Here is a 16,547-nt window from a genome sequence, read left to right as displayed (position 1 = left end):
GGGCGGATCACGAGGTCAGGAGATCGAGACCATCCTGGCTAACAGGGTGAAGCCCCGTCTCTACTAAAAAATACAAAAAATTAGCCGGGTGAGGTGGCGGGCGCCTGTGGTCCCAGCTACTCGGAAGGCTGAGGCAGGAGAATGGCGTGAACCCGGGAGGCGGAGCTTGCAGTGAGCTGAGATCCGGCCACTGCACTTCAGCCTGGACGACAAAGTGAGACTCTGTCTCAAAAAAAAAAAAAAAAAAAAAAAAGAAAGGAACAGAAAAGCCCTATGTCATTCCTTACCTAAGGGAGTAAATATCTGAACCACAGTATGAATTGAAAAGATGAACTGGAACTGTTTCTGTCTGTGCACCTGTGGTCAGCCAGTCTATTCTTTTCATGTACAGTTTTCTGACCATGAAATCCATGATTGTTTCTTAGACAACTATTTCCTTTTTACTTCTGAGGTAGAGTAATTTTTTATGTAAGTGAAGCTTTTTTTTAGTATTCTGAATGGATTTTTTTTTTTTTTTTTTTGAGACAGTCTCATTCTGTCACCCAGGCTAGAGTGCAGTGGTGCGATACCAGCTCACTGCAACCTCCACCTCCTATGTTCAAGCGATCTTCCAGCCTCAGCCTCCCAAGTAGCTGGGATTACAATCATGCACTACCACGCCCGGCTGATTTTTGTATTTTTAGTAGAAACGAAGTTTCGCCATGTTGGCCAGGCTGGTCTTGAACTCCTGACCTCAGGTGATTGAATCTGACCTGCCTTGGCCTCCCAAAGTGCTGGAATTACAGGCTTGAGCCACTGCACCTCGCCTCTGAGTGGATTTTGAAAATACTTTTTCTCTTTGTGCCATATCTCACTTTAAAAGAATTTAAAAATATGATTTTTAGAAAGATATAACTATGTTATATGTAAGACATCCAATATTTAGAAATCAGTTTCTCATGCAGGTGGCTTTGTACATGTAAATACAGTGTAGGAGCTGCTCAGGTTTTCTTGAACTAATCTGACTATCCTAGTGAATGTGTTTTATAAATAAGCTTGTAGCAGGCCTGGGAAGAAAGGAAGGGGAGCAGGCAATGCCAAAAAAACAAAATAGGAATGATGGCTGTTTTGACGATGAGTCAGAAAAGAAGAAAAATTGTCAGATAATGAGGCAATAATCAGCTTGATGTAATCCAGTTAACATATAAAACAGTTGTAAGAATATACTTACTACATAAAACAAAAAACAAATGAATCATTTTAATGTTAATATTATAGTCAAAAGTTTTGAACTCTTGTTTGTGAATTTCTTTCACTTTATTGTTTAAAATGCATTTCTGTACATCATTTTAAAAATAACAAAGGAGCAAAAAAATCTTGGGGCCCGTCAAATGGAAACAGTCGTGGAAGTGCTGGGTGCTTTCAGGCTCTGTGCGTACCTATTAGTATTTAATAGGAGATATGAAAAATGAAAGTGAGTGTATGTAAAAAAGGCAGGTACAAAAACCACTTGCATGTGGAATGTTTTTTGGGTGCTAAAGGTCTGTGAGCCTGGTGTGTGCAGGCCCAGATATAGTCGTTAAGAATACTTTATTTATTTATTTTTTTTGAGACGTAGTTTTTTGCCCTTGTTGCCAGACTGGAGTGTGGTGGGGTGATCTCGGCTCACCACAATCTCCACCTCCTGGGTTCAAGTGATTCTCCTGCCTCAGCCTCCCGAGTAGCTGGGATGATAGGCATGCACCACCACACCCGGCTAATTTTGTATTTTTAGTAGAGACATGGTTTCTCCATGTTGGTCAGGCTGGTCTCGAACTCCCGACCTCAGGTGATCCACCTGCTTGGCCTCCCAAAGTGCTGGGATTACAGGCGTGAGCTACCACGCCTGGCCCAAGGATACTTCTAATCTGTTTATCTGATTTTGTCAATTTAATTAGGTAAATTTTTTTTTCTTTTTTTAAAATTGCTGCTGAACAAATAAAACTTTTGCTTTTCTGTTTTAGGTGTGAGCATTTTCGATCCATGTTCCAGTCGTATTGGAATGAAGACATGAAGGAAGTGATAGAAATCGATCAGTTTTCCTACCCAGTGTATCGTGCCTTTCTCCAGTACCTCTACACAGACACAGTGGACCTGCCGCCGGAAGATGCTATAGGTACCGCGGCAGCATTGGGATGGACAAGCCACATGGTCGAGAATATATCCCCTCATGTTCTTAGTCCTGAAACGTAAAAAGCTTCAGGTGTATTGACTTTAATTTGGTGCTTAAAAAAGATTTGAAGTAGATATCTTTAAAAATGGTATTGTGTAGTTATTATGGTTAATCGTTTTGGACTTAGTTTATGACCATAGGCTTTTTTGTTCTAATGTCACTGAAGGACTCTTTTTTCTTTTTTTTTTTTTTAATTTATTTTTATTTTAAGTTCTGGGGTACATGTGCAGGATGTGTAGGCTTGTTACATAGGTAAACAGGTGCCATGGTGGTTTGCTGCACCTATCAACCCATCACCTAGGTATTAAGCTGTGGGCTTATTTTAATTTTCTAATAGTGAAGTATAAGTTGCTAATGCATTTAGCATTTTAGAAACAAAATGAGGACTGAAATTGCATTTTTTGCCCTTTCTTTGTACTATTGAAGAAATTGTATAAATATAGGAGAGGTGTGGAAGTAGAGGAGGCAGACAGTAAGAAAGAGAATTTATTTACTCAAATTCAGACTCTTGTCCACTAAGAAACTTCTAATTTACTTATACACCTCTGTTCACCAAAACAAAATCTCTATGTATGGAAAATAATTATAAATTTGATTAAGCCTTTCACATATCTTACTTTTAGGTCTTCTGGATTTGGCGACATCTTACTGTGAAAACAGACTGAAAAAACTTTGTCAGCACATTATCAAGAGAGGAATTACTGTGGAGAATGCCTTTTCGCTATTCTCTGCTGCAGTCAGATATGATGCAGAGGTAACATAAACAACAAACAGAAACCAAAGCACCCTTAACTCCCTTCATGCTCGTCTCCCCCTCTTCTCTCGTGAGACATGGAAAACGATGAGTCACTTCACTTCTGTTTAGGGAATCAGTGAACCCATTGAAAACTTGCTTCTTAATTCCCTGTTCATTGTTTCAAAAGTCGTTGTTCCCCTACTTCCGTTTCTAAGTAAGACAGGAAACGAACCAAGGTCCTAGCAGCTGTCCTGCAGGTTGGAACATAAGGTGCCACACTAACTGGACTAACAAACAGCATATTTTAGTTTCAGGTCTTTCTCAGTGTCAGCATATGTGTTTATTTCAAGACTCACCTTGCTGTCTTCCCACCTCGGCCCTGTCTTAAGCTGGGGATGCATATATTTGTGTATCTGTACGCTCTGCAGTTCTATCAGTGTCTAATTATAGCTCACAGTTATTTACCCGTTAAGAACTTGCTGTGGACTCCTTTTGTTTTTGCACTGGGTTGAGTTCTTAATCTGGGATTCACAGATCTCTTGAGCCTGTAAATTAATGGGCTTTTGGGAGTCTGAAAGTTTGTGTGCATTTTTTTGAAGAACCAAAGCATCAGACTGTAAGCTCCTCGTGAGTAGGAACTGTCTGTCATTCATCTGCATACCCTATAGTGCCTGGCACATATTAGACACCCGATGATAAATGTTTGTTGAACTGAATGAAGATAGTAACTTAAAGGAAGCATTGAGGATGATCAGTGAGCTAAAGGCAGGTATGGTTGGTTTCACAGATTCAGAGAGAGTAAAAGGTAGAGAGCAATAGCCTTGGAGTTTCAAAATGTCTGGCTAAGGTATGCGTGTAGAATGATACAGTTAGCCTATCCTTGCAAATATTTTGTTGTCATTTGACAAAGCAGAATATCTGGTATCAAGGAGTTTATCAAACGCGTGCAAAGATTTGCAGCTGTGTCCTTTGAGGAATAACAGAGGACAAACTTCATCACACTTAGGGATTAAAGTTGACCGCGATGTTTTCAAAATGTATCCTATTTTTGTTTGAGGCTATATTATGATTATAAATGTTTGATAAGGTCAAATATAGCTGACTTTGTCTGCAGCCCGACTGTGGATGGAATGATGATCAAAGTAAATCATTTCTAATAGAAAATGGAGGTATGGTTTTTTTCCTACCCTTCCTGTGACACCCTGAACCTCTTTATTAGAAATGCTGTTTCTTTAGATTTTATTTCCACCTGGTGATATAATTTTAAATTGGGTCAGTGCCTTTTCTGTCCATTTGGTGACTGGTGTTAGAATCCTCTCTGGGCCTCTCCACGCTCCTCCTCCCTGTTTCCGAGTTCCATACTCAGGATCAGACCTTGCTGACTAACACCAGTGAGAACAACCTGGGCAGAGGCAGATGTCCCAGCTCAAGTTGCTGGAAACTTCTTCCTCATCTTCAGCTAAGATCTGTCCTAGGAAGTTTACAGAAAAAGCCTTTTGCTGCTGCTTCATGTGCCAGCAGGTCATTTCCTTCACTAATTTTCATTTTTCTCTTATTAAGTATAAACAGGATGAAAACTTCCTTTAGAAAGACTCCAAATACATGTGATTCCCCAGAGCCTGTCACAGTGTGGGCACAGAGCTGGCGCTCAAAAATGCATGTTGAATTAAATGAATAAGTGAAAACATTTGAAAATACCTCACCATGAAGGTGTGCTTTGAAAAAATAAATGGCCAGGCTTGGAGCTTACGCCTGTAATCCCAGCACTTTGGGTGGCCAAGGTGGGCGGATCACTTGAGATCAGGAGTTTGAGACCAACCTGGCCAACATGGTGAAACCCTGTCTCTACTAAAAATACAAAAATTAGCTGGGCGTGGTGGTGCGTGCCTGTAATCCCAGCTACTCAGGAAGCTGAGGCAGGAGAATGGCTTGAACCTGGGAGGCAGAAGTTGCACCACTGCCCTCCAGCCTGGGCAACAGAGCAAGACTCTGTCTCAAAAAAAAAAAATTTTTTTTAAATTAAAATCCTATAAATATTACACATTCAACGTAGAAAAATTAGAGAATAGAAGACAAAAAGAAAGAGTCACTTCTTTATTTCCAGGGTATATATATATATATGTGTGTGTGTGTGTGTGTGTGTGTGTGTATTTACAATTTGTATGTAATTTTTTTTTCCTGGTGATACAGGGTCTTGCTCTGTCGCCCAGGCTAAAGCATAGTGGTGTGATCACAGCTCACTGTAGCCTCAACTTCCCGGGCTCAAGCAGTCCTCCTTCCTTCCCAGTCCAGGAACTGGGACTACGGGCGTGTGCCACCACACCCAGCTAATTTCTTATTTTTTATTTTTTGTAGAGACAGGGTTTCATTATGTTGCCCAGGCTGTCTTGAACTTCTGGGCTCAAGTGTCCCTCCCACCTCAGCCTCCCAAAGTGCTGGGATTATAGGCATGAGCCACTGCACCAGGACTCTTTCTAGGGTGTATTTCTTAGGTTGTAATATAAGTTACATAATTGACTAATGTGCTTTTACATTTTATTTCCTTAATACTATAAGATATAGTGAGTATATGAATGAAGTTCTGGAGTACAAAATTAAAACCCATAGCTGGGCACAGTGGCTCATGCCTGTATTCCAGCTATTCAGGATGCTGAAGTGGGAGGATTGCTTGAGGCTAGGAGTTTGAGACCAGCCTGGACAACATAGTGAGACCGCCATCTCTTAGAAAGAAAGCCCTCTTATTGCGTTTGTTAGTTGATTGGAAGCTACTGATGAGTCAGGTTAGAAATTGACTGCAAAAACTATTATTTTTAGAGCTCAGCTTGGAGATACTAGATGACTTTGCCTTCGTTTTGTGGGCCAAACTGCTAGGAAGATGGAGACTACCTGCTTCCAATGTTTATTCTCTTTCTATGAAAGTATCTGAGGTTCCTCCATGCCCCCTTTTGACAAGATAGCTTTGAAGCAAATGTACACACAGTAAAGCAACAAAAATGTACGGACTCAGCAGTGACAGGGAGTTTCAAAAGTCAGTTGATGATTGTAGAGCCCTTGCTACGAACGTGTCATCAAACTGTCCACAAGTTTTATTAAGAAGGACTTGACGAAGGAGCATTGAAATATTCCTTTGGTGCGGACCTGAATAAGTATTGACATCAGGGAGAAAATGTGGATAAAACGTTGTTTCAAGATAGATCAGTCGCACGCTGTAAACTGATTCTTTTCAGGAAATTTTTTGTTTTTATGTGTATTTGAACATTAAGAGAAACAGCTGGGAAGTATTATTTGTTTAACCAGAGTAGAAAACTTTCCAGAAAATCCTGTGTGCTGAGCAACTTGTATCTTATGATCTTGCCTTTGGAGGGGAGCAATAAACGCGAGCCCAGGAATCTAATTCTGAAGTTGATCTGGGGTCTGAGTACGGGACAGCTTGGTGCTAAGGCTTGGTGGCCAGCGTTTTTTTCTTCTTTTTGTGGCCCAAATTAAAAGTCTTCAATCAGCGGTAGGCTGACACATGGTTTTTGCGTAATGAGATAAATTATGTTTTTCCCGTATGGTAGAATGTTTAAGTACATTTTGAAAACAAAACAAAACTGTGATTGGGAATATTTTGTACTTGGTGTGCTATAACATGAATTATAGACTGACAGTTTTGGGTTTTATTTTTGCAGTTACTTTAACAACAGGTTGGACAGAGTTAGGTGTGGTTCGTGATCTTGTGTCATCTGGGATGTGTCTTGGGGGAAGCTGTAATGCCGAGGCACCTGCTCACCCTGGTTAGGTGGTCTTCAAATTATTAACATTCAACTAGTTTAGCTTTGGAGTTTTAGGACGGGGTAAGAACTCCCTTAGAGGCTGCATTAGCATTTTTAAAAATGAGGGTATTAAGATCATCACTTCTCTGTGTTTTTTTTTGTTTTGTTACTAAAGAAAATTTGTGGAAAGGAAAAACAACTTATTTTCAGAATGTATATATTGATTGGAATAGTTTAAGTGTTGAAAGATTTGGAATGATTCATAAATTATTTCAGAAGAGCTGTTTTTATTTTTATCTTCTTTGCTAATGACAATAAATCTGGTATTTTATCTCATTTGCGTTAGAACACTTTATAATCATTCCACCACATAACGTCATAAACAGAGTTTAGTTTCTAATACCAAGAAGACTGTATTAGACCTTCCATTTTTATGCTCTTCACTTCCCTCTTCCATGGGCTGTAAGAGGACTCTTTCATTCTGTCAGGAACTTTGTTCATCTCCTGGTCACATGATCCTTCTTGTCCTTCTTGGAATTGTTTTATTTAAAGCCCAGTTAGAAGTAAGAAGTCAACTAAAACCAGCCCTGTTATAGTTGACTTCTCACTTGGGCAAGAGTTGCATTTTCTTGCCTGTGTTATTGAAGATTTGATCCTTTGCAGAATGAAAGGAACAGATTTTGTAGATTCTTACAATACTAAAGAGAGGTCAAGTCAGAAGGGCATTTGTCTAATTGGCTCATTAAGGGCAAACCGACGGTGGGCACTGGTTGCTAAGTGGTTCTGCTTGACTGTGCCACTCTCTGGTGAGCTTGCAAATTCAAACGTCCCTCACCACGTGCGTTCAGGGCTTCGTTTTACATAGATCTGCCTCAACCAAGGTTTAATTAGTTACTTACACAACCCAGATTTAGATTGTTCTCAGCATTCTCTAGTTTGACTTTTAATGTTTGGAACTTTTGAATATTTATTGCATACCCAGATACCTCAGCAGTTCAAACTAATTGGAGGGGAAGGGAAGGCAGTTTGATAGAACCATTTTCATGAGTGTATAAAGTGAATTGTGATTAGCGGCACCATTTGTATACCTACATTGTGTATAAAACTTTTTTTTTTTTTTTGAGACGGAGTTTCACTCCTGTCTCCCAGGCTGGAGTGCAGTGGCACGATCTCTGCTTATGGCAACCTCTGCCTCTTGGGTTCAAGCGATTCTCCTGCCTCAGCCTCCCGAGTAGCTGGGATTACAGGCATGTGCCACCACATCCAGCTAATTTTGTTTTTTTTTTTTTTTTTTTAGTAGAAATGGGGTTTCTCCATGTTGGCCAGGTTGGTCTCGAACTCCTGACCTCAGGTGATCCGCCCACCTTGGCCTCCCAAAGTGCTGGGATTACAGGCGTGAGCCACCGTACCTGGTCATAGAACTTCTTAAAGTTTATACTCAAGGTATTTGCTGCACAACTAGCTGAATAAACTCACTTTAAACTCACTTTTTCATATACAGTAGAAAGATCTTGAGTTCTACATCAATAGACACAAAACTGATGAGGTTTGATGCCAGAGTTCATTGCACTCTTCCTGCGAATTTGAAATTATGTCATTAAAATTTAATACTTAAAGATTCTTATCTGATATATTACATGATTTAAATAACTTTCTATCGTTATGACTGGCTACTTCCAAAGTTATGTGTGAATAAAGTTTTCTGTTTTTGATAACTAAATTTTAAAATGTGACTTTTATGTCCCTGTGTAATATAATTTAGTCCCGAGAGCTATTTATTAATCATTGTGTGATAATGCGAGGCGTAGTGATTTTTCTTTTTTTTTTTTTGAGATGGAGTCTCGCTGTGTCGCCCAGGCAGGAGTGCAGTGGCGATCTCCGCTCGCTGCAAGCTCCGCCTCCTGGGTTCACGCCATTCTCCTGCCTCAGCCTCTCGAGTAACTGGGACTACAGGCACCCGCCACGACGCACGGCTAAGTTTTTGTATTTTCATAGAGACGGGGTTTCACCGTGTTTGCCAGGATGGTCTCAATCTCCTGACCTTGTGATCCGCCCGCCTCCGCTTCCCAAAGTGCTGGGATTACAGGCATGAGCCACCATGCCCGGCCACTTTTTCTTGAATAATAATCTGAGAGGGAATGCTTTATCCAGTTTCACATTTTAGTTTATTTTAATATATGGAGCTTTTAGTTATGCATTTAGCCCACTGGGAATCTCTGATTAAAAACAAGAATCCAGAGACTGTGCTAATATCCTAAGTGCATTTCAAATTATCTAGAAAACAAACAAACAAAACAGCAGCTGGCTGGTACTCATTAGCTGTGGTTTATCTCTCTTTTTTTGTTTTCTTTTTCTTTTCTTTTCTTTTTTTTTTTTTTTTTTTTTGAGGGTGAGTCTTGCTCTTTTGCCCAGGCTGGAGTGCAGTGGCTTAATCTCGGCTCACTACAACCTCCCCCTCCTGGGTTCAAGTGATTCTCCTGCTTCAGCCTCCTGAGTAGCTGGGATTACAGATGCACGCCACCATACCCGGCTAATTTTTGTATTTTTAGTAGAGACGGGGTTTCACCATGTGGGTCAAGCTGGTCTCGAACCCCTGACCTCGTGATCCACCCACCTCAGCCTCCCAAAGTGCTGAGATTACAAGTGTGAGCCACCACGCCCGGCCTGTAGTTTATCTCTTAATGGTTGTGTGACTGGGTGGGTTTCTGGAGTTTACTCTAGGGTATCTTTTAGCCAGGGACAGGAGGACCCTTAGAACAAGGAAATCATTGTTTGCCGATGTCTGTGCTGAGAGCAGAAAAGGGGTCTCTCCATGTTTGTGTGGGCCCCTTCCACTCTGTCTAACATGCCCACCTCGTGGTGGCTGGAAATGTGCAGTCAAAACCTGCAGTTGAAATGTTGTCAAGCTTCTGGTTCGATAGAACCCAGAGTAATGACCTTCAATTTAGAACTTACCAGCTAGCCAAGTTATAATAAAGTCAAGCTATTTGTGATAAGAGCTTTTAGTGTAATTTCCTTTTATATATTGAGTCTTTGCATGCATTTCAGGTGCCTGATCGATTTAATAAATATATATTCCAACATCATAAGGGACAGATTATATGCAAGTTTGGCAGGGGATGAAAGGGTGGATTAGCATAGGCAGGGATTGATTTTGAAATGGTTCTGGTGTACCACTTGTGGATGTTACTCCCCTGAAGGTTGGTAATTGGTGACTTCTGTTTGTCTGACTGAAAACTAATCTGTGTAAATATACTTCTGTGGGATTGACTTTCTGAGATATTAGTGTGGTGGAAGTTGTAGTAGTATTATTCTTCATGGCTTTAAAAATAAAGTAATTATTAGGAGAGCGTAAAAGTGAATTTAAGGTGAATTTTTTTGGGATTTTCTTTCAGAGCCTCTGCTCTGTCAGCCAGGCTGGAGTGCAGTGGTGCGATCTCGGCTCACTGCAACTTCTGCCTCCCGTGCTCAAGCGATTCTCCTGCCTCAGTCTCCCAAGTAGCTGGGATTATAGGTACCCATCAGCACGCCTGGCTAATTTTTGTATTTCTACTAGAGACGGGGTTTCCCTATGTTGGCCAGGCTGGTCTTGAACTCCTGACCTTCCACCCGCCTCGGCCTCCCAAAAGTGCGGGGATTACAGGCGTGAGCCACTGTGCCTGGCTGGGATTTTCTTTTTAATGTGCCACTTTAGGTTGACCATACCTCTTCATTACCTTTCTGCTTCTTAAACTAACCCACAGCTTCATTCTTTTCTCTGATGTCTTGAATGTAACAAAACACATTCTGTGGAATAAAGTGGCATTCATTCTGCCTTTTACAACAGTGTCTTTGACTATAACTAGATTATGTGATAATCGTACAGGAAATCCTTTCCCCTGTAGATCTTGTGTGTGTGTGTGTACGCACGTGTGTGTGTGTGCACATGTGTATGTGTGTGTGTGTTGAAGAGTCACACTTTGAGTTAGGGGACCATTGCTCTTACTGCGTTGAATAAATAGTATGTGTTTTTGTCACACCTACCTGTGGTCACCTTTTTGCCTAGTTTTAGGTATCTGGCCTCTCAAATATCTTTTCTGGGGGAGGGTGAGAGATTTGGGGTGAAGGGCTTAGAGAGAAGTGATTCAATCAAAGTTGCCTAAAAAAGCCCTTTTTGTTTTTATTTTTGTTGTGTGTGTCCAGGATTTAGAAGAATTCTGCTTTAAGTTTTGCATCAATCATTTGACAGAAGTTACACAGACTGCAGCATTTTGGCAAATGGATGGCCCTCTGCTAAAGGAATTCATTGCTAAAGCCAGTAAATGTGGAGCCTTTAAGAACTGAAGCGCAAGGCTGCTGGGTTCTGTGTGAGTGCTCTGGGGCACTGTTGAGGATGTGTCCGGTTTGTGCTCTACGGGTGATGTAATTCTGCAGGTAAAAGACCATCAGGTTGTTTTTTTCCACATCTGGGACACAGTTGTCTGTGTAAGAACATATCAAGGGTGTATGGCTTTTCTTGAGCCCATTTGAAACAACTCTTGTTTCCAGATAAGTGTATTTTAAATGTGACCTTTCTTAAATTTGGGCTGGTACATGTAAAAGAGTGAAAGTTTAGTCGTTTTTGGTCTTGTTTTCATTTTTGATTAGAGGAACTTCTGAACTTGGAAAGGGGAAGTTGGCAGCAACTCTCCTGGGCCACATATCAACAATGTTCTGACAGCAGGAGCAGTGATAGTTGGGGGATTGTGAGACGAATGGAGAGGCCCCATCGTGAATTAAAGATGCTGACCTGGGGATTGTTAAGTGCTGTCTTAGTTGCTAGCTTAGTAGCCTTACTGTGAAGGAAAAATTAAGATTGTTTCAGACTTTCGTTTGTGTGCTTGTGTTGACTTTTTTAACTTCAAGATATATCAAAGTAATACTCAGTTTAACGTAAGTTAAACCTATTGAAATAATTATGTAAAGATAAATTTTCTAGGTTAGTCAAGATTTCTCTTAAGATTTAAGTGCATAAAGAGTAGTAATCTAGAAGTATCTGTGAAAAGTTGATAATGAAAGAAATTTGATGAAGGTGAATATTTTATAATTTAGAATCTCCACTACTTATCCAACAGTGTTTTATTTCATTAAGGTAGAGCTTGAGAACTCAAGTTCAAATTGTCCCCCTCCTCACCTTCTTCTATAAATGCAAACTTAAGAGGAAAATAATGACATATATACTCTTGCCTTCCTAAATTATGGCTGCTGAATCATATCTACAATATATGACTGGAAGAAGTGGTTCTTCAAGTTAGCCCTCTTACAGGACTTAATGGAATTTGCTTTATCTACTTTAGGTCAAATCCATCACACACTGGCTTATTTGAAACTTTATCATCTTTCACTTTTGGTTTTCCTCTGTTTTTAAACATCTTAGATATAACATTTATCACAATTTCACCTTGAAAAAGCACCCAAATTATGGCGTTCCTGAAAAGATCCTATTAAAAGACGGTAGTTGTTTTGAACTGGTTGTGAAAGGTGACTTTGGGGCGTGAGAGTGTTCAGCTGTGAATTTCATCATGTGTGTCCATTGAGCTTGCTTTAAGAACAATGTTTTGCTTTGCTCTCTGGTCCATGAACTCATTTCCATTGGAGTGAGCTCCCTTAGTGAACTTTGTCTCCTGCTTGGAAGGTCTCTCTTCTGAACCTGGAGCCTGAGTACATTTTCAGAGCCAAATTACAAGTGGGTGAAGACATGCTGCAGTTACTATTTTTAGCAATGTTTTTAAATTTGTGTCTGTTGGGGTGGGAAGGGGAGTGAGGCCTCAAAGATAGGAATTCATTGATAGCTGAAATAGAGACAAGCCTAGTAGCTCCAGCCCCCTTTTCTTGACCATATCACAAGTGATTGAAGCCCAGTGAATTATTCTGTTAGAATTCATTCTACAACATGATAGAACCTCTCTTACTAGGTTCAGAAATGCACATTGATTTGTGCTGTGATGGGTGGTGTTTGTAACAATCACTGTTGTATAGGCTTATGATCTGAGCAAAATGTGAACTTTAGTATGTTTACTATTGCTCTTACTTGAAAAAATTTTTTTTCAAAAAAAGCACAAATTAAAGTAGTAAATTCATATCCATAGATAGTTCATTCATTCTACAAATATTTACCAAGTTCCTAATATAAGTGAAAGACCACTTCTCATATTAGATTACTAAGTCATTTGTGTATGTGTGGCAGTGAAGAGAACAAGTCCTTCAAAAAGCATTTGATCATCTTTATTTTTTTTAAATACACTCTCTTATTTTTCTACTTGGTTTTGTTGTTAATCATAGCAGGATATGACAACTCTTATTTGAACTGATTTTTTCATCTAATATAATAATGGAAGCCAAAGTATTCATATTTCTTAAGATAGCCCTAAATGTACTCTTGAACTTCTTACTGGAACAATGTTTGATACTCTAGTATATAGGCTGTATTTATGTAATATTTAGAATGACATGTTAATAAACAAAGTAACATTAAAACAGGCACGTAGAGTTGTTTTTTTCACTGAAAATCAGTAGTCTGCAGCCCTAAAAAGGAAAGAAATTCTGACACATGGTACACAGAGATGAACTTAAGGATATTATGCTAAGTGAAATAAGCCAGTCACAAACAAATACTATGTATGTGATGCCACTTGTGTGATGTTCTTAGTCAAATTCATAGAGACATAGTAGAATGGCCATTGCCAGTGTCTGAGGGGAGAGGAGAATGGGGAACTTGTTTAATGGATACAGAGTTTCAGTTTACCAAGATGAAGAGTCCTTTAGGTCAGGAGTCCCCAACCCTCAGGCCACAGACCCATATTGGTCCCTGGCCTGTTGGGAAGAGGTCGCACAGCGGGAGGTGAGTGGCAGGTGAGTGAGCATTACTGCCTGAGTTCCGCCTCCTGTCAGATCAGTGGCAACATTAGAACATTAGATTCTTATAGGAGTGCAAACCCTATAGTGAACTGAGTATGCAAGGGTTGAGTATGCAAACCCTGAGTAAGGGTTGCATACTCAGGTTGTATGAGTATGCATACTCAGGTTGCATACTCAGGTTGTATGAGAATCTAATGCCTGGTGATCTGAGGTAGGACAGTTTCATCCCAAAACCATCCTCCCCACCCCCCACTCCCCACCAACCGCCCCAAGCCCACGGTCCGTGGAAAAATTGTCTTCTACGAAACCAGTCCCTGGTGCCAGAAAGGTTGGGGACTGCTGCTTTAGGTGGATGGTGGTGATGGTTGCACAAAAATGAGTGTTTAATGCCATTGAACCATATATTTAAAAATGATTGGGATGGCACATTTTAGGTTGTATATATTTTACCACAACAAAAAAAAATCAGTAGTGTGATTCTTAATGGGTATCAGGTTAAAAATAGGTACACCATGAACATGTCAACTGCTTGATTCTCAACTATACACAAACACATATCATAGAAATCTTTGGATTTTATTCCTGCTGAAAGGTAGTACAGTTGAACTGGCACAGTAGAAAAATGTGTCTGTACCTTTGGGGGTACTTACATGAAGGGAAAGACATATTCTTTATCCTCAAGGAATATATGAATTATTAGGAGAAAGGGAGATAGGTTTAGGAATTAACAACACAATGAGATACTTATAAAGAGCTTTTCATAACAGTCAGTGAGAGAAAACCAAATAGGATGATATGGTTTGGCTGTGTGTCCCCACCCAAATCTCATCTTGAATTGTAATCCTCAGGTGTCGAGGGAGAAACCTGGTGGGAGGTGACTGGATTATGGAGGCTGTTTCCCCCATGCTGTTCTCATGCTAGTGAGGGAGTTCTTATGAGATCTGATGGTTTTATAAATGGCAGTTCTTCCTGGGCTTTGCGTGCTGTCGCTCACCTGCCACATGTAAGACGGGTCTCTTCCCCTTCCGCCACAATTGTAAGTTTCTTGAGGCCTCCCCAGCCATGTGGAACTGAGTCCATTAAATGTCTTTTCTTTATAAATTACCCAGTCTCTGGTATTTCTTCATACCAGTGTGAGAACAGACTAATACAGAAATAGGGTTACACATGACAAGCAGTTAGTTGTTCTGAAGGTAACGCTTGTGTTGGGTAGGGGAAAATATAAAGTGTCCTTTTAGCTCATCTCCAAAAAGTTAGAGGCACAAGCAAAGGCTTAGAGATGGGGGCTAATGAGCCTTCCAGAACTTACCATAATTAAGTTTGGTTAGAATGGAGAAAATAAGCCAGAAATGTTGGCAAGGGGAGTGTGTGTGGGTGCGTGCATGTGTTTTACATTTATTTCCCACAGTGCCAGACATTGTGCTCTCTGCTTCACATTTTATTTACTGTCCATATTTTGTCCCATAAGGTAGGCAGCATTATTCTCAGATTAAATAATTGGATTCAAGTTTTTCAGTAGTGACATAGCTGAAGTTCATACTCGGGTCCGCCTTAGAGGTTGCCCAGTAGCCGGCCTCATGGCCGCGAAACACGTGGTGCTCCATGATGCACAGTTATGTGCTGTGAGTCACAGCTTAAACGTGAAAGTAAAGTGGGGGACAAATGTTTTTTTTTAAATAAAGATCGTGACATCAAAATGATTAGTCAGATAAACTTTGCTAAGATGGCTGGGCACGGTAGCTCACGCCTATAATCCTGGCACTGGAGGCTGAGGCAGGTGGATCACGAGGTCAAGAGATCGAGACCATCCTGGCTAACACGGTGAAACCCCGCCTCTACTAAAAATACAAAAGTTAGCTGGGCGTGGTGGTGCGCGCCTGTAGTCCCAGCTACTTGGGAGGCTGAGGCAGGAGAATTGCTTGAACCCGGGAGACAGAGGTTGCCTGGGGGAAATTATTCAGAGGTTGTTGGATGGGATCTTCGCTTCTCTAGTTTTTAAAATGCTCCACATGATTCTGATGTGTGGCCAGATTTGAAATCTACTGGTTTAGATTTTGTCCCTAAGATATAAGAACTTAGGCTAGAGCTGCCGATACAACAGGAATGGAATGTTCTTTTTCATCTCCTGCAAATATTTTTCAAGTACTTATTTATTACATGTCAGACACCATGCTGGAGACTCAGTTTAAACCCATTTTGAGATGTAATATTATTGCAAGTCAGAGTACCACGGTAAAAAATGAGAACTGTGAATGTGAAGTTTTCAGGGGTCAGACGTGGTAGTGTGGGCATAAAAACCAGAACTGTATATTATTAGGCTGAGAAAAATGTTAACTGTCAATTTTATTTCATTCTTGCATACTCCTGGTAATGTTCTTATTCAGAGTCCAGTTTAAAATTTAGGTATTTGTTTTGAAGATGATGAATCCCAACGTGGTAACTGTGGCTGAAAAGGGATTTTTCAAAAGCAGACTTTGTGACACGAAAACAGGCAAATTTGGTACAAGTATAATCCAAATTTATTATATCTAAGAAGCATCATGGGCTGTAACTAGAATCAAAGGTTAATAACATTTTATGCACTTATTCCACAAACATTTACTGAGCATATTAGGTGCTGGGAATGTGACAGTGAACAAAAAACACAAGTAAGAGTGTGCAAAGAATGATCAAAATATCAACTAGCAAGAACATGGAAGAGCTGCTGGGGCCAAGAGGAGACGACTAGTTCTAAAGATGTGTGGATTTCACAGCCTGGTCTCTGGTTTTGAGCCCGATTGCAATTTAGCCTGACTCCTGGCTTAGGAAATGGTAATCCCTAGTAAGACAGGGACGATACTGATGTAGAACTTGACATAAGATCTCTATTTTCTTGAAAAGAGCACAAAGTTTGTTTTAAGTCCTGAAGTAGCTCAATCTCTTCCTTCAACTGCTGCCGCCTTTGTTGAGATGCATGAATTTTTTTCTCTATTGCTATGAAAAGAATAAA

At 40.3% G+C, this 16,547-nt stretch overlaps 2 protein-coding genes across 7 annotated transcripts in view; one reads left to right on the top strand and one right to left on the bottom strand.

Annotated features, from left to right (window-relative positions):
- RCBTB1 (RCC1 and BTB domain containing protein 1) overlaps nt 1-13,181 on the top strand; it is a 54,292-nt gene extending 41,111 nt beyond the window's left edge. For all 5 annotated transcript variants that reach the window (XM_007960410.3, XM_007960411.3, XM_007960409.3 and 2 more), the window contains 3 exons: nt 1,983-2,134; nt 2,815-2,945; nt 10,865-13,181. In XM_007960410.3, coding sequence (XP_007958601.1) covers nt 1,983-2,134; nt 2,815-2,945; nt 10,865-11,005 — 424 coding nt within the window. In that variant the 3' untranslated portion in view covers nt 11,006-13,181. The remainder of the gene's footprint in view (nt 1-1,982; nt 2,135-2,814; nt 2,946-10,864) is intronic.
- A 932-nt stretch (nt 13,182-14,113) lies between these two features.
- The window catches only part of PHF11 (PHD finger protein 11), a 37,388-nt gene continuing 34,954 nt past the window's right edge, over nt 14,114-16,547 (bottom strand). For both annotated transcript variants that reach the window (XM_073014306.1, XM_007960407.3), the window contains one exon: nt 14,114-16,531. In XM_073014306.1, coding sequence (XP_072870407.1) covers nt 16,377-16,531 — 155 coding nt within the window. In that variant the 3' untranslated portion in view covers nt 14,114-16,376. The remainder of the gene's footprint in view (nt 16,532-16,547) is intronic.

This window comes from Chlorocebus sabaeus, chromosome 3 (genome assembly GCF_047675955.1).
Source record: "Chlorocebus sabaeus isolate Y175 chromosome 3, mChlSab1.0.hap1, whole genome shotgun sequence".
Taxonomy (NCBI): domain Eukaryota; kingdom Metazoa; phylum Chordata; class Mammalia; order Primates; family Cercopithecidae; genus Chlorocebus; species Chlorocebus sabaeus.
This window is presented reverse-complemented; position numbering and strand designations above follow the sequence as displayed.